Source organism: Leuciscus leuciscus, assembly GCF_965113295.1.
Source record: "Leuciscus leuciscus genome assembly, chromosome: 21".
NCBI classification, from domain to species: domain Eukaryota; kingdom Metazoa; phylum Chordata; class Actinopteri; order Cypriniformes; family Leuciscidae; genus Leuciscus; species Leuciscus leuciscus.
The window spans coordinates 24,360,952-24,379,480 of NC_138745.1; the positions used below are offsets into that span (position 1 = coordinate 24,360,952).

Consider the following 18,529-nt stretch of genomic DNA (forward strand, 5'->3'; position numbering starts at 1 on the left):
CTGATTCATAATGAGAAGACAGACCGTTCACACCCTGGACGCGTATCTGGACAGCAACACTTCTGTCATCCCTCAATAATATTCAATCTCATTTCCTCACATATGCTCCTGTTATCAACATCCTAAAATCTCTAAATGTGCAAAATTGTTAATTGTTGCTGTTGCTCATTTCATAGTTGCACTGCTTACAATAGATTAAAGGCCTGTTCACACCAAGGATGAAAACTACGATAACAGCACAGATAAATTATATTGTTTGAATCAATCTCAGAACGATTTTTTTTCTGATAATGAAAGATCAAAACATTGTCAGCCAATCACAATCTATCCTGCTTTAAAGAACTTGAGCATTTAAAGCGACAGGCGACAAAACTGCAGCACGCTTAGAATGAACAGAACAATATAATTCGCTGGTGTGGACGCAAATATAGTTATCGTTATAGATCTTTATTGGTGGCAACAGGCTTTAGTGCAAAGGCTGTGATTAATGCATGTTGTATACAATGTGATCTTGGAACTAAATTATGGGTAACAATATAGTTTAGGGTCCAATTCTCACTATTAAAGTTGCTTATTAGCATGCATATTACTAGGATATTGGCTGTTTATTAGTATTTATAAAGCCCATATTAATGCCTTATTCTGCATGACCATATTCTACATCCCTTAATCCTACCCAATACCTAAATTTAAAAATATACCTTACTAACTATTAATAAGCAGTAATTAGGAGTTCATTGAGGCAAAAGTTGTTAATAGTTAGTTAATAGTGATAATCTGACCCTAATCTAAAGTGTGACCAAATTAAGTCTTAGTGTCATAATTTTAATCTTACAGGATCAGTTATAATATATGCTTGGATGCGGGATATAATGTTGTGATATTAATACATGATGCTATATATTGATATATATATATTTCAAGCATGTATACCTGTATATAACTGCATATGAACTGGGAATTTACATCATACAAGCAAGGTAATTACTGAATGAGTACAGATTTCTGTGACACGACAGTCATTGAATTAAAACCACCAGCTGGTAAATTTGAACATGGTCTGAGTGGCCATTTAAGTTACAAACAATTACAAATTAATTTCTTTGTATATTATATAACAGCAACTTGGAATACAGACTAAACAGAAAATGTAAGAAGCAATATTTAAGAAAAGAGACCAGCAGACCTACTTCAATACGTTCTTTCTTCTATGGAGCATGTTAATATATATTGAAATATATATATATATTTTTTAATAATATTTAGTTTGTTGGACCCCATTGACTTTTATTATATGGAAAAAACAGTTGAAAAACATCATCGTTTGTGCATATAGATTTGGAAACGACATGAGGGTGAGTAAATGACAGAATTTTCATTTTTGGGTGAACAGTCCCTTTAATAGCTTACATTACAATTATATTTCTAGAACTATATTTTTTTAAATGAGTTGAGGTGAGCATTGATGACTCCATAAAAGCTTGATTACTTGCTTACTGATAGTCGTATAGCACAATCAGAATGGCAGGGCGGTGAGGCGGGCTGGCAGTGCCCTCTCAGGAGAGCGGATGCCAGGCAGGAACATGCAGAGGGGCCGTCTGTGCCAGCGAGGGCAGACTCAGGCTTTCAGCGGTCATGAATGAGGCTTATTTATCCCAGCGCGTGAATAAGGCCAGTCAGTGAAAACAGCACAAAGGAAGACAGAGGCTCGTTGGCATGCACACAGTGTTGCCTCCAAAGCAGTGTTGCAAGACTTTGGTATTAGTGAGAGGAATTGGATGAAACAGAGATCCAGTGTGTGACGGGACACTTTGTGAGAGAGACCGTCTGATTCTATTAATATTGTAATCATAATTTAACTCTGCAGTGTTAAAAGTCTGATTCTATTGTCATGTCAGCAACAATCACACACTTATCCTAAAGTTACATGCACTTCCTTGTTTGTTTTGTTTAGTTTTTTGTTGCTTTGTTTTTGTGTGTGTGTATGTGTGCGTGTTTGTGTGTGAGGGGGCAGGGCCTTGGGACTGTGCATCCTGGGTAAGTAATCTGTCTTTGTCTCTTCCTGGTTTTGTTTGCATTGGCCTGGATGGGGGTCACTGAAAGTAGGCACAGACTCATCGTTCAGGGTATGTTTGGGTCCTAGAGCCGGGCCATTCAACATATATTTAAAATATATGAAACATTATTTTAGCTAACAAGTCTCTTTAAATAGCGTCCCAGATTTAAATCTTATTAAAATGCTGATGTATCCGCATTAAAATGCAGATCACTTTCTATAAAATAAAATGTAAAAGTAAATAAGTTTATAAACTTTTTTGAAAACATGAATTGTGGCACAAAAATCAACATTTTAAGTCATTTCAGACTGAATACATAAATATCAAGATGCACTAGAGTCCAAAAGTTTTGGTTCAGTATGATTTTCCTAACAAAAAACTTTTATTCAGCAAGGATGCAATAAATTCATTTAAAGTGCACAGTAAAGAATTTTACATTGTTAAAAAATATCTGTATTTCAAATGCTGTTCATTTGTTCTATTCAAGAATCCTGAATAAAACGCATCACAGTTTCCACAAAAATATTAAGGAGCACAACATTTTTCAATACTGATCAAAATAAATGCTTATTGAGCTCCAAATCAGCATTTTAAAATGATTTCTGAAAGATCATGTGACTGAAGACTGGAGTAATGATGCTGAAAATTCAGTTTTGCCTTATTTACAAATATTTAATTATTTTAAATTGTAATTGTTTTTACTGTATTTTTAAACAAATAAATTCAGCTTTGGTGAGCATAAAATACTTTTTTACATTACTTCCAGACATTTAAAAAAAATCAAGAGCCAAAACTTTTGAACATTTGTATATCTTGAAAATCTTCCAAAGGCTGAAACTTTTTTTTTTTTTTTTTACTGCCCATCCCTCCTGGATCCCCAAATGGATTTCACAAAATAGCAGTGTTTAGCATTGTTCTCAGGTCTATGTGCACGGGTGATTCTTCTTTCTATTGGAAAAACAATCACTATCACTAGCTTTCATGTTCAAACAGAAATTAAAATTCCCATCAGAGTGTGATACCAGCTGGTACCATCAGCGAAGGACAAGATTACAGACAGATTGATGAAATGATTCATTTAGCAAAAAATATGCCATGTCCAAGCATCAGTAACTTCAGCCTTTTGTAAATAACCTCTGAAAAAAAGCAAAACAGGGGTAGGGGACCACAGTAATGATTCAATTAATCACTTTACACGTCTATTCATGCCCAATCTAACCTGATTAATGTGCACTTCTTAATTATTATCCCGCCACTTTTTGAGACACTCATTCAATGTCATTCCCGACGACGACGTTAACGGCTTTTAACAGCGAAATTAACACAGTCGCCTGGTTTTCTTTTATGGAATTATAAACTCCCAGAGAACAGAACAATGCCCTCCCCGCTTTTTGATTTGAATTCACAAGCACTCTTTCATGTTCTCATCTGCATCCATTAACCAAACACATCCATTTGCCTTTTATTTAAAAAAAAAAAAAAAAAAAATCCTTTTTGTGACCTCCACGTTTTCAGTTAATACCAAGCTTAAAAGCTCGATTTAAGGGAGCGAGAAAAATGGACAAATGATAAAATACAAAATTGGCAGACAATGTTTTTTTCAATTGTTGTATGCAGTCTAAATATGTCCTTCATTGCCTATGAAATCCCACAATCATGTGAAAGAAGCAAAAATAAACCTCCGATTAAATTTCTTCTGAGAAATAAGTAGTGCTTGGTTTTCTCTATCTCTATCATTTGACATGATGCTATGACTTGGAAGATTTTGTAAAAGCAGTTTACTTAGAAGGTGCATTCACACAAAGGCGAACAGTGAAGTAACTGGACAGCTGGTTTTGGATGGAGCCAATGTCCTGCACTGACTTCCACCCCCTCTCTATGCTGACACACCCTCATGCATCATTCCTTTTGGTGCATTTTTAACAGTCTCTTTCCTTTCCTCCGCCTGTTTCTTTGCCCTGTATTTTAAAAGCAAAGTAATTCACAATCCATGTCTGATGAAGTCTTTCAGTCTAACTCATCAAAGGTACCATGTCTCCTCTCTCTCTCTCTCTCTGTCTTTTGTCAGGTGTTATTTATGAGACGCGTAGCGGAATTCCTGTGAGCCTGCAGCACCTGCTGTAGTTGGACGGGAAGTCGAGCGGCAGCTGCCGTACTCTGTAAGAGCAGAGAAAATGTTGTGAAAGCACTGTGATTATGTTATTTAAGTGTTAAGGGAGGCCGGGAACATTAAAGGACATTGAAAAAGTGTTGTGGATTTGTTCGGGGAAGCTGGGAGCTGCAGAAGAACTGTGGAAGCTTTGTGAGAACAGAAAGGTCTAACAACGTTTCTAAACACATTATGAAAAGTGTGCCAAAAATGTTAAGTGTACCCTGGGAGTTTTTAAGAAAAAAACATCTAGCTGAGCTAAAGAATAACGAAAGACAATTCAATTAAGATAATACTTTACTATTACATTTCTTAACATTGTTTAATGAAGTAGGTATGACGAACAAACAATAAACAACATTGTTTACAAAATGTATTAATCTTAGTTCACTTTTTACAAAAAAATACTACTGATTGTTCATTTGTGTTTGTTCATTAAACATTCAATAATGTTAATTCATACAACTTGAAATGTTAAAATGAATATGTAGAAATTAACCTTGATTAATAAATGCTGAAAAATGTGCTATTCATAATTGAAAGTGTTTCCAAAACTAATGACAATAAATACAAATCAAATGCAGTAGGTGAACGTGCACTTCATGTGAAGAGCAACTATCAGGGAAAAACGTTCCTATTTGCAACAAATAGGAAAGTTACGATGTTTGGACTCGAGTTCAGTCATCACTTCTTGTCAATGTTGTAACCAGGTAAACACAGCGCACAGGTGAACATGGCAAGGTCAGCGTTTGTTTTGACTGCAAACACCTGAATCAGGACGGGTGGACTTTAATCTGCCAGTTTGGACAGAGAGCATCATTGCCAGCACAGCTAACGCACACAACGGACAAAAAAAATAAAACACATTAACACCTGAATGCTGTAGCATCTGCTGGGTGAAATCAGTTCCACTAAAAGTGACTAAAAACACAAGATTCCCCTTAAAATCTAAATTAAACTTATTTACTATGGTTTTCCTGAATTTTCTGGTCTTATAATGCACATTGTTGCAAGCCATTCCAAATAAAAATACAATAAATTGCTCAGCCTCAATCCCTTCCTGATAAATAAATTCAAGTTTTTGTTATTAAATATTCTATTTCAGAAGTAAAATAGGTTACGAACGTCATTTCAGTCGACGTCAAGACATTAACCACCAATCGGATCAAGGCACAGAACAAAATTATTACACAAGATTTATTTGCTCTTGATGTCTAACCCCAGTTCAGTATCAGGTAACTATCAGGTAAACTTGGCAAGGCCAAATACTGTGTACTGCAAACACAGGAGGGATACCACTCCTTGCACTGTGATTGGCTGAAATATGGAGTGGGAAGCTCTGATACCATCAGGTACCAGGTGCAGACGGACAGAGGAGGGGTGGGGGAGTCTGACAGCACCAGCAGAGGCGAACGCTCACAGCTTAAAAAAAATGTCCAGATCACGTACAGAGAGAGCGTGGAACCAAATCTGGTTCACATTAAGGGAATGTTGCAATGACATCCCCCCAACCTCGCACGGGACCCCAGGATAATTATTACTAACAGAGGTGAGAAATTCCCGGGATGCCATTTAACACATGGACAGATGACATCAGAGGAAATCTGTGGGGACCTGAGGCAAACATATGGAGCTGGAGAGCAGAAACAAACAGTTTACTAAACACCGCTTAAACATATTCATTATCACATGTCAAGCCAACACACACAGGCATGTTTAAAGCTTACAGATCGCATAGACCCTTAAGAAACATTTTAATTGGGGTGACAGCATCTTGTTTTATATTTTGTGTACGAGAGGCTGTAATGCGTCACAAAGTGATGCATTCGTTATACATTTCATATGGCCAATGCAGCATTTTTTATTATTTTTTCCCTCATCACATCTTTCTAGATGTTTACCAGTGTTGACGGTCGCTGAGGCAGAAAGCCTTTCACAATCTGACTAATACACACACTCTTAGTATGAGCTAACATACTACTTCTCCAGGGAGTTCAGATAGACAAGGACACACACACACACACACACACACATCTCCAGGGAGCTGTGGATAGAGATGCATTACGAGTACCCCCTCAAATCATAACGCATCACACCCTGCAGAGCTCCTCAGAACCTCAGAAAACAGAGATCTCACGCTGCCTCCCAGCATCCCTGACATTTCATACATCACTTTGATAGATCACCTTATCAGTGCAGCCGCTCGCCGGCATAAGAGCTGTATTCATAAGGCCACGAGAGCCCACGAGCTGATAGAAGTATACAGCATATTCATCATTATCTTCTTAGCATTGTTTTGATGTGATAAGGGCTGAAAGCATTAAATGAGGATGCATTATTTCTAGCTGTAATTTCACTTTCTGATGCAACAGGGCTGCAAATGTTGAAAACGGAACGGTGACGTCTGAAGGTGTGTTGATATTCTGTCATGCCTTGTGGATCAATCAGGAGATGTTGCCTATTATGGATGCAATATGTAGATAATGGGATTGATTGCGAGCGTGAAGCAGGTAAGATTAAAGCAATGAAAAATATAGCTTTTCGTTTTTAGCAGAGGTTCTTTATACACAGGGGTGAAGATTAGAAAACACTCTGGGTGGTGATAAGACTTCCATTGCTCATCCTTTGCTATGTCCATATTACGCACTGAACAGAATGGAACAGAACAGAACAGAACAGAACATGTTAAAGGTAGTTTCAGGGGTTTTTTTCTGCAAAGTTTTCCCTATTAAGGGGGGCATGGCAAGGCTAAGGGATAGTGCACAGTCAGCAGATTAAACCCCTTCAGGGTGATACAAGACCCTACTGCAAAATCATCCTGCTTATTATCTGGCTATTTTCCACATAAGTAAATAATTAAACACATATTTAAAACATATTTTATTTCCTCAAGATGACTCGCAGTACCTGCTCGAGCGGTCTGTTATCAGTCGTAGCGGTTGCTGTTGTAGAATAACAGACCACTAGATGGCACGATTGAAGAATCAGAATTGAGTATTGCAGGGAGCCGCTGAGTAAAAATAGTGAATGAATGAATAAATGAAATAAATGAATGATGCATGATTCTACACAAAGAATGGACGAGTTTGTAAAAGGACTGCAAGTGCCAGGTTAACTTAAACCAGACGGTGAATCTACTTCACAAACTACCAAAACAACGTGTCTACACCAGACGCAAGTGTCACGACACAAGAATTTTGAAGAATGTTGGTAGTCAGGCAGTTAACGGCACCCACTGACTTCCATAGTAGGACAAAAATACAATGGAAGTCAATATGTGTCGTCAACTGTCTGGTTACCAACATTCTTCAAAACATATTATTTTGTGTTCAACAGAAGAAAGAAACTCATAGATGTTTGGAGTGAGTAAATAATGACAAAACTATTCCTTTAACATCACCTACTGCATGGGTTCCAATTTTTAAAAGCAAATAATAATATAGGTGCCTATATTTTTTAGCAAGGCAATCCCTCACAAGGGAATCATCATATTCAGGGGTCCTCCTTGACATCAAAATCCCTTGGCTAACTGCACCTTCAGTTACAGGAACAACCCTCCTGGAGCAACCTAAGGTTAAGTGGCTCGCTCCAGAGCACAATGGTGTTCGTTCATGGATCGTTCCTCTGGGATTTGAGCTGGCAACCTTTTGGTTACCAGCCCAGATCTTTAACTACTAGATTACACCACAATCTACTGAAAACAGTCGAGGAAAAGTCCACTATATGCCTATATTGTGTAAACAGTTAAACACAAACTTTGGGTTTCAGGCCAGTTATGGAGATGCATGAAAGAGAGAGAGTGAGAGACTGAGAGAGACTCCAGTGACTATCCTATAGCCCTTAAGAGTAGTCCCAAGACATATTATTAAAAACAATAAATGTATCAGCACAACTGACACACAGAATTACCCCCCACACAAGCCAATTACGAGCACTCATATTCTCAGGTGGACTGAAAAAACCCTAACAGGTGTACACGCTCATACACACATACACGTAGGCTTATCCCTGAAGAGCACGCCACTTAAGTTGTCAGACTCCGACCGGAGTCTTTTGGACAGGTGTACACACAAACATAATATCCCCAAAGAGTGAAGTAGTGGAGAAAGGGGGGAAGGAGGGCGAAGTCTTAATTTCCTGTGTGATGTGGTAGCGACCTTCCCACCATGCACACACATGCACACGCACACACACACACACACACACACACACACACACACACACACACACACACACACACACACACACACACACACACACACACACACACACACACACACACACACACACACTTGTTGGGATAGATGATTGTATTAGATGAGGTCATACACCTCACACACCTGTTCATATGACTCACACTGACAAGAGATCTGCAGGGAAGTGTTTATATCCAGAGAATCTATTTCATACACACTCTATTAGATGAGATCAACACAACACAGTGACATAGAGCAGAAAAATAAGACTGATAGGAAACACACACACACACACACACACACACACACACACACACACACACACACACACACACATTGTGGAATGTGTGCTGCTGGGTCCAGACAGCACAATACTTGTGAATGATCCTAACTGGCTGTTGCTATTGCATCAGGGAGGTACAGTTTGCTGAGCTGTAAGTGTGTTAGTTTGCGGGTTTACTTAACTATACTTTAAAGACAAAATTGTCAGGAGAGTCACTTTGAGAACATCCTGATTAACAAATAATATATATAAATAGATGATGTAGCCTAAAAAAATCCACAGATTCAAATTTTGGTTGATACTAATAAGTATATTATATTAATGTTATGGCCGCTAAATTATTAAATTAAAATGATTTATATTTAAATATCATATAAAATATTACACATTTTCTAATAAATAAAAAATAAAACTCTATCAACTTTTAAAGTTTTAAACGTGAATTAAAGCATCAAAACTTTATGACATTGAGTATGAAAAAATAATATATTTAATTTTAGACTCACTTTTTTTAAATGGCATTAAAACAGTGCCATTACTAAATTATTAGGTTATTTAAAGATTAATGTTAAGTGAGAATTAGAATACTAATTATAAAAATTTAATAAATGAGCATGCACAATTCAATATCCACTATCAAAACAATAATCTAAATAAGTACAGATTGTGCATTCCTGATTTTTTTTTTATTCTAAAAAAAAGTTTACTTTTAGGTGTAGGGTTAAGGTTAGTCTTTATTAATAATAATTAGCTTTACATATATTAAAAAAGTCTCTGACATGAATTTAGATAGATGTGTGTATCTGGGTATCACACATCACTCAGTCTTTAAGTGTTACTGAGATGTGTTTTTGCCTGAGTGTGTACGTGCCTCTCCCCTCCAACATCCAGACACCTTTAGGATATTTTAGTCCTGGGACCAGCACTGTTGACACCCATTCCCTGTAACACTTGTTCCTCCATCTCAAGCAGACAAACGCTTCACCTACACACTGACACGCAGAGAGACAAGGATTCCTCCACATCTCGTCTTCCTCTCGAAGGAGAATGGGTCATATGCAAATGCATGTCTCCGCATGGGCAGTAGTTTCCCACAGGCAGCAGGAGAAAGAGTGTTCCCTCCCTCTCTGCACTCTTTCAATAGTCCTTTTCTTCTGCCGCTAAGCCCCTCTATGCCCGATAGTGGCCCGCTGCATAGGTAGCAAAACCCCTTTTCTCCCCCTCACAAGCTTTAAAACACAATAGCTCACTTAAGCGCGCACACACACACAAATACACACACAAACCAACCAATAAAGTACAACCGTGCACAACTAAAAAGGGGGTTCATGAAACCTGGGCTCTTCTGGGGAGAGTGAAAATGAGGGAGCGATGAAGGAGAGGGAAATAAAAAGGAGGTTTTTTGTTTAGGAGTAATGCTTCCTCTCCTTCCGTGGGACCAATGACCAGGCTGATCATTAATCCCCGTTTGTAAAAGCATAGAGATGTTTGGAGCGCTTTTTGCCGAGAGCCAAATTTGGACAGGGCCGCAGGAATTAAGCAGCACCTGAAATGAACCGTGTACGGATCTTGGTTCTTTACAGGCCAGAGGATGATTAGGAAAACAATCCTATTTAAGACCAAATAAAGCTAAAAGTGACACTATTTACTATAAATTTCCATGGTGATTTATTCAAAAGAAAAAAAAATGTATTTCACTCCAACTCTGAAACAATATTTCTGCTAGCATAATCAAGGCCGTATATGTAGGGAAAAATAATATTATTTAATAACCAGAGCATTTCCAAGAATAACAATGTCAATCCAATATACAATCTAATTATATCTTAATTTAGGAATTTATGACCCGCCCTACATTTTGAAAATGTTGTTTACTTTACAAATACACTTCCATTCAAAAGTTTGGTGTCAGAAATTAACCTTTTATTCAAAAGGACAATAAAGACAATTATTAATGTTTTCATTTATTTCAAATAAATGTTGTTCTTTTGAACTTTCTATTCATTAAAGAATCCTGAAAAAAAAGTATTAAGAAGTACAACTGTTTTCAACATTGATAATAATAAGAAATGTTTCTTGAGCGGCAAATCAGCATATTAGAATGATTTCTGAAGGATCATGTGACACTGAAGACTGGAGTAATGATGCTGAAAATTCAGCTTTGCCATCACAGGAATAAATTACATTTCAAAATATATAAAAATACAAGTAGTTGCTTATTTTAAATTGTAATATTATTTAACAGTATTACTGAATTTGTTTTCAAAAACATTTTAAAAATCCCACCGGTCCTAAACTTTAGTGTAAGTCACATAACAAAAGTTGTGTTTGCTGTCTCATGTTGTGTGTATTGTCATGTCATATGTAGCACTAAGACCTGAGTGGCTATCACTTTTGCCAATAATGGAGTCCTATTTCCTTTTCTTTTCTTTTCCTTCACCTAATCAACAAAACAAAAGAGCCAATTTCCTTTTCTGAACCTTCTAAAGAAAGCGAACAAATGCGTACAATGCAAGAAAAACCACAAACTGGACCTCAATCAAATAGAAATGCACCACCACGCTCTGTCTACAAAGTTCTCACTCACATACAGTGTTTTTCACGTGCTTAAACACACGTTCACACACCGGCCCTTCACAAGAAGGAAGCCATGTTTGTTATGCAAAGCACAGGAAAGGAGAGAAGAGGAGCTATCTTGCCAGTTTACAACAGTCCTTCACTGTCACCTCAGCAGGCCTCCAAAACACTGACCCCCATCTTCAACAAATCCCTCCCCCATGTGACCTCCACACGGGGGGGGGCAAACTGAAAGGGAATGGGGGGTAAGACGAAAAAAACAAGGGCTGCTTCTGAGCTTTGTTACCTAGAGATCTATTCACAGAGTGTGTATTTGTGTGTTGGGGGCTTTAACACACAGCCAATTTGTTACGCTGGACGCCTCACAATGGCACAGGGGGGGAAAGTGAAGTCATACTTGAGGCAATGCATGGGCGCCCATGGCAGAGGTCACTAAACATCACCCTGCTACTGTGTCTTAGAGAAAGAGTCAAAAGAGGAGAGGAGAAGAAGAGAGGAGTGGAGAGTGCATTTCAGATGGACTTTTGGAGGAAGTCAAGGAAAGGATGATGGATAAATGAAAATTTCCTCCTCGGCTAAACCTCACGCACCAGGGAGAGACCCTAAATGTTAGCAGATGGCATTTAAAATGCCCTAGCAGCATGTCCCGAAGAAAAAGGGTTCCTCCTCACTCACATATACCTAGAAAAACAAATGCATGCAAATACTACACAATTTCCTAAACTATAAAGCGTCAACTTAATGTGCACAAGGAAGAGAAAAAACAAGCATGTGTGTTTATTGAGTTAAACCCTAGAAAGTCTGGTACGGGGTGTGGAAATAGCCCAGCGCAGTAATTAAAGTTTTATCAGCCAAATAAATTCCGCTACACCCATTTTATCACAGAGCTGGCAGTGGCCTGACGTTGGCCATAGCTCTCCGAAGGTAATGACAGTAAACAAGCTAAACATTTCTCATCATTCGCTGGGTGTTCCACTGTGAGTGTTTGTAAAAACGCAGTCAAGTAAAACTTTGCGGGTTCTGCTCATTTCAGAGGTGTACTGTAAATCCTTCTCCTAAAATGTCTCGGTATAAAAATACAGCCTTTCTAAAGTTCTTTTGAAACGTAAGAGAAAGCCACTACAAAGCACAGCACGCTCACCAGCCGCTGCCATGTTTATTTTCTTAGCCATGCTAATACCGGTCAGCCACATTCCTCTATTCCCAAACTGAGAGGTTTCAAATTGCCCTGACGTACTCTTGGAGAGAGCTAAAGGAGGAAGGGACAGAAGGAGAGTCGCCCTGTGAACAACACCTGTCGTCTTCCGGACTATTAGCACCTTCACGTTTACAGCTCAAGGTCCTGATCGCCTTCATGTTACGCGCCGCGAGAACCCCAAGCGGCCGGGAATGTTGTTAGAATGAGTCCCACATGGAAAGGTGAAAAAAAAGACACACTGGCACACAGTTTAAGCATCTTCTAAAAAGAACCGAACCCTATCTTTATAAGGATTCCAAGAATCGTACTGTTTCGGGAATCTGCATGTTCAGAAGTTCTGAGTGACATTCGAAGCAGTTGGTGATATAAGCAGTGTGCTTTTAAATAAGATTGATCAAGGCTGCACTGGACAGTCACACAGCTTTCAAGATGTTTAGACACCGTTCACCTTCCTCACATTCTACAGATAACTTCACCTGAAACTGCTTTAAATACTCTGAAAAACTGTTGACTATTTAGCATTCCACTCTACAGAGAGTCAAAATCTGTGGGCTGTTCCCTGGGCCTCAAGTTTACTGAGTTCACTAGAGACTTGCCTGATACAGTAAGGTATATGATGAATATATATATAAATATCGCTATAGGGTTTAGTATAGTTTGTTTTCAGGGTAGGCCATTCAGGCAAGGTAGGCCAAAAGTCAAAGAGAGCTAATGAATTCTCTACCTTGTAAAACATTCTTCACCTTCCCAACAGCTCATCTCGGCGTTAACACCCTGCCTTTAGCCAAAGCAACAGGCACATCACAGATTTTTCACCTGATGGTGAAGTGCTGCTGTCACATGCTCACCGTGTAAAGGATTCAGCACTGAAAAAACGTTCCCTTCCCCCTCAGCCACTGTGTAGAAACCACTGTAACTTTTACAAACACTCCAAATGAAGGCATATTACTGCAATCTGACTCATGAGAGTCAATAACATTTTATTGATGGCCAAAAAAAAGTAGGATGACTACCCGAGGTTACCCAGTTGGGATGATCCATAACATTTCAACACGACAGAGGAAAGGAAAGTTTGGTAATTATTCAGCAACTTTGTTTGCCTTTGTGGTCACACTTTAGTTTAGGGTCCAATTCTCACTATTAACTAACTATTAACTACAACTTTTGCCTCAGTAAACTCCCAATTACTGCTTATTAATAGTTAGTAAGGTAGTTGTTAAGTTTAGGTATTAAGATTAAGGGATGTAAAATATGGTCATGCAGAATAAGGCATTCATATTTGCTTAATAAGTACTAATAAACAGCCAATATCCTAATGCATGCTAAAGCAACTAGTTAATAGTGAGAATTGGACCCTAAACTAAAGTGTTACCATATAACCGTAAGACTCATTAGTGCAACATGTCCCATCAGTGACTTATCAGGACAGCAATGGTGCCAACAATTAGGCCTTCTGATAAGAGCCACAATCAAGCAACTTCATACAGAAGACCTAAGGGAGGCATTTTAATTATGTGGGATTGTTAAGTTGGTGAAGGTTATGTGAAATATAATTAGAGCTGAAGATGTTATGAACAGGCACGTCAGTTTAGTACAATATATTTTCTTGTGTAGATTTTAAACATTACAAGAATTCATAGTGTTCAATTCAAGCCTTCTCTGGCTGATTTAAAATAGTCCTAAAGTAAGTGAGTTGAAATAAAAACATTCCATTCCATTCATCTTGATTATGGTAATTAAAGTGAAAGTAAGTCTGGTAAACACAAGGTGAATCCATCTAGAAGACAGTTTGCCTCCAGTGAACATTTACTGTTGGCCTTTACAAGAAACGGTGAAGCACTCAGGCGGGCCACATTCCAATTATACACGGTCTGATCAACACTCCTTACGGGGGCGCGGAGGGGGAGGGGCGTATGCTAATGACGCAGGGACGCGCACAGTCAGGGAGCGTTCATCACGCACCGGGAGCGGGTGCGCTCTGAGGTCAAACCGTGACTTCAAATAATTAACGGTCAGGACGCATAAAGCGCCTGCGTGCATTTAAAGGAGAACAAACTTAAATTAATTTGGCCAAAAACAGTTATATATGATTGAGCTCAAAATGATAAAACAAGCTTTATTTAACACAGAAGAATTAAGCTTGAAATGTAATGACATAATATGTCATCAAAAGCTATATCTGAAGGTGTTTAGAAGATAAAATAGGTAGAAACAGGTGCTATTGCACGGCTCAGGTGCGTCTCCGCGTTTAGATACCTGCAGTGCGGTGAGCAGTGCCAAACGCTCTATGACAAAGCACTTATATCAACCCAACACCGCAGAAAAGCACTGCAAAATGAATCTCAAGCCTCACGGTGTAAAATCATTCTAGGTTTCGAAACAATTTCAGAACACGCCTATGCTTTTACCGCATGGAAAAAAGATCATGAGCGATGCTTCGGCACCTATAAGTATCGAGGATGCTCTTTGCACTATATAGCGATGCTTTTAAGAGCGCTACAGAACGCCGAAAGATAACAGGCACCCATCCGTTCTGCAGTTAAAAACAAACGACAACAGCAGCTGAGTGAGAAGGCATGCGAGAAACACTGCACATACATCTTTTTTATACCTGCACAAGTTGACATTTGCTGCAACGCACGAGAAACGCCTCCCGTCTGCTTTCAAAATGAGCCAATGTATCTCAGAAAGAGAAAAAAAAGAAAGACTCCTTCTTTGTCAGCAAGTTCAGGTAGCAAAAAAACAATAGCGAGATGGTCAAATGGCATCTATGAAAAACCTAAGTGACATTTTTGTCTTCCCTTCCGATCAGGTAAGCACATATATTTACAGGTCGCTCTAACGCGCGCACGCTGAGAGAACCGCTACATGGCGCGCGCATGGCGTCAGCCTGAGGAAAAGTGTCTTTCTTCACTCATCTCTTTATCAAAAAACACTTAACTCTGCAGACATATCGTCAGAACGTTGAACGGAGCACTTTAATCTACAAAAGACGGAGTGTGGATGAATAAAAATGATTTTAAAATTGTTTTCGAGTTTATATTCCCCATCACACGCGCGCGCAAGCGAGAAGTAAAGCACGCCCTCACATTTCTCATTATCGATTTCCTTAGTAAAATTACTAAGGCTCACGTCTATACCGCTCTGGACACAGCTTACCAGATCAATCCTTATAATTCAAGAGAGCAAATACGATTTTAAGTTATTTACCACACATAAACCTGAAACCCACACATGCATTACAAAGCGGATGCATAAAGTCCCCAAAACAAATAAACTGTCAGTGCAGTAAGTCCAGCTGCAGCAGCGCGATTTATCAGGATTCTCTGCGCTGCTCGGGGATGTATACGCATTCCTTATATAGGCTGCAGCAGTTGTTCTAGCAGCAGACAGCCCTTCAGATTCCTTTCCTTTTCTCTTCAGCGTTACCACCCAACTAGAAATGTGGCAAGCTGGCTGCAACAAACAGGTTGCTTTAACTGGCATCGTGCTCCAGAGCTCTCTGAGCCCCGGTCCCTGAGGGACGCCTAGACTGGCAGGACTGTTACATAAACACACCCTTATTTTTTGCTTTGTAAACTTCAATCGGAGTTCAAGAAGAAACTTTCCTGTCAAACATCACCGCGAACTTCATACATGCCCCTTTTTCCCAATGCAGCAGCAACACAGAGAAGCGTGCTGCTGTTATAAGGCAGTTTCTTATGAGCTACATTACAAAAGTGGGACTCGTAGCTGTACCATAGCAAGTGAAACCAGCCAAACTGTCACATCGGCGATGTAAACCCATGTATTCATAAACACCACGCTAAAATGTTTACATGCACACTATTCGAGGTTATTCTTAGAATTCTGCTAGCTCGCTAGCTACCTGCTACCACGCAGACAGCGGAACAGCCCATTGCAGATATATCAAAGTTGGTTGTTAACGAAAATAAAACAAAATCCCCCCAAGCACCCGCTCTATTCACAAACACCTATTTATGAAAGCATTTCCACCACTTCAATCGCTCAAACTGGTTCATGCGAAACCAAGTCACCCGCATCGGACCAAACAGGTACATTTTGAGCGAGAAAATAAGTTTCATTTCGTTCGAATCTAAAGAGGAAAATCCAACAATAACGTCCAATGGGAGGAACAGATTCGAATCGAATTAATTTGTTTAATTATAAAGCTTTATAAAGTGAACTCAGGGCGGAGAGAAATAAAAAGGGGAAACAAAAGCGAGATTCACTTGTATGGGACTGGCTGCGTATAACGGTCCGCGCTCGCGCTGTGTACCACTAGGCGGTGAGAGAGTCGCGAGCGCGGCAGGTATAACGGTACACCAGATAGGGGCTATAACACAGCGCTACTTTCCAGCACTTTTTGGGGCTCGAGAAGTTCTGCCAGCGGCCCGGAGTCCAGAGTTGAATGAAATCAGCCGTCGCCAAGCAAAGCGAAGGGTTTTTACTCACCGTTTGTCCTCCTCGGGTTCGCCTGCTTTCTGCGCTTACACCTGGGGCCATCCGCCATGATCCTTTCGCTGTGTCTAAATGCTGCTGGAGAGTCACCTCCTCTCGCCCCCACACCTCCCCTCCCTCCCTTCTACTCCACCTCCCCTCCCTGCACCTGGTTTACGACACTCGGCTTTACGACATTACCTTCTGGCTCCTATACCTCTCTCTCTGGCGCTCAGACCCCCGTCTCTGGCCAACTCCCGCCCCTCACACCACGCGCTCCCTGTGGCGCTGCTGCCTGTCCGAAACGGTCATCAACCTGTCCATGTACACGTAGAAGACTTCAAAATCTATGTTGATTGACATTTCAAAGGAAGCATTACTGTCTGGACAAAACAAACATTTCCAAGCTTGTACTACAACCGAAAAGCGCAATGGTAAACATTCAACCTGAATCAAGCGTCATGATAAAAAAAAAAATGTTAACAGTCAGAGTGGGGGCGGGGAAAGTTTGACGCGTGCACCTGTTTATGGTGCGCGCGCTCAAGCACTAGCACACATACACATCGACACAATCTGCAACTTTTTCTTATTCATGATGAGGCAGAAATCTGCATGTCATAAAACTAGTCTCAGCAAGAAATAAACAGCTACATTTTATATAGGAGACACTGGGGCTAGTTGTCACACTTTTTACTCCAAAAAGTATTTATTCCAATCTAGGCTATAATGTTAAGTATATAACTTTTTTTTTTTTTTTTTTTTACATTTCCATTAATCAGGCATTAATTACATTAATCATTCATATTTTTTGCATTAATCTTTTTGTGCATTATTCTTTTGTGACAACATGCAGTAGTACCAGGTATGGGGTAAGTTGTCACAATCTAAACCAGCAGCTTTTTGTGATAAATAATGAATAAATAATGCAATAAATAAATGAACAAAGTGCAAAACATTCACAAAATATATATTAAATAATAATATATTTAAAAAAATGTCAAAGGTAAAATAGGCTACAAATTATAACGACTTTTTAGTGTACTGTAATTAGTCAATAATATGTTATAATATTACAATATTTAAAACATGTGACAACCTGCTTTGACTTGACATATAAAAACAGTGTCCTGAGAAAACTAACCATATAGTTGACCCTTGCCTTTATGTATTTTATTGTGGGGTTTTTTTCCCAAAAGCTTTTTGTAAAATATGATGACATTGGAATATTACTTTGAAGGATAAAACTTACACTAGTTTAAGATGATTTTTAACAAGGTTTTGGACTTTTTATTCAGAACATCACAGTTCTGACATACAATCCTTGTGACAACTAGATCCGGTATCTCTTGTATACTTTATAATTATATAACTTCAGATAGAATTTCCAAAAATTTCAAATGGTTGTATCTGACAAGATCATTCAGACAGTTTTAAATCTTTTATATGCTAGTCAGTTTTCCCTATAAGTTTTGAATTATATATAACTGTTTTTATTTAGTCCATATTGAATTCAAAGGAACATGGTTGGAACTTCAAAGTAGTGCCATTCATTTATTTATTATTAATTATCATGCCACATGACTGATGCTATCAGTGGCTGAGTTTTTTTAAAGAGTGCACATCTAATCG

At 38.9% G+C, this 18,529-nt stretch overlaps 1 protein-coding gene and 2 long non-coding RNA genes across 6 annotated transcripts in view; 1 reads left to right on the forward strand and 2 right to left on the reverse strand.

Annotated features, from left to right (window-relative positions):
- The window catches only part of LOC309484849, a 23,909-nt gene extending 15,189 nt beyond the window's left edge, over positions 1-8,720 (forward strand). Inside the window, exon 3 of the long non-coding RNA XR_014200984.1 lies at positions 177-8,720. This is a non-coding gene — a long non-coding RNA (uncharacterized lncRNA). The remainder of the gene's footprint in view (positions 1-176) is intronic.
- zeb1b (zinc finger E-box binding homeobox 1b) overlaps positions 1-17,366 on the reverse strand; it is a 57,938-nt gene extending 40,572 nt beyond the window's left edge. The window contains exon 1 of one of the 4 annotated variants that reach the window (XM_082151220.1): positions 17,118-17,366. Coding sequence is in view for 2 of the 4 variants with exons in the window: in XM_082151217.1 (XP_082007343.1) it covers positions 16,916-16,973 (58 nt within the window). In the remaining 2 variants the exon portion in view is untranslated. Of the gene's footprint in view, positions 1-15,071; positions 17,066-17,101 lie in introns of those variants that run through there. The other 3 variants (XM_082151219.1, XM_082151217.1, XM_082151218.1) reach the window with 3 other exon arrangements.
- LOC309484851 lies at positions 3,531-15,065 on the reverse strand. The gene is made up of 2 exons (XR_014200986.1): positions 8,706-15,065; positions 3,531-8,671 (listed from the first exon to the last, which is right to left on the reverse strand). It is a non-coding gene; the product is annotated as an uncharacterized lncRNA (long non-coding RNA).
- Positions 17,367-18,529: the final 1,163 nt, after the last annotated feature.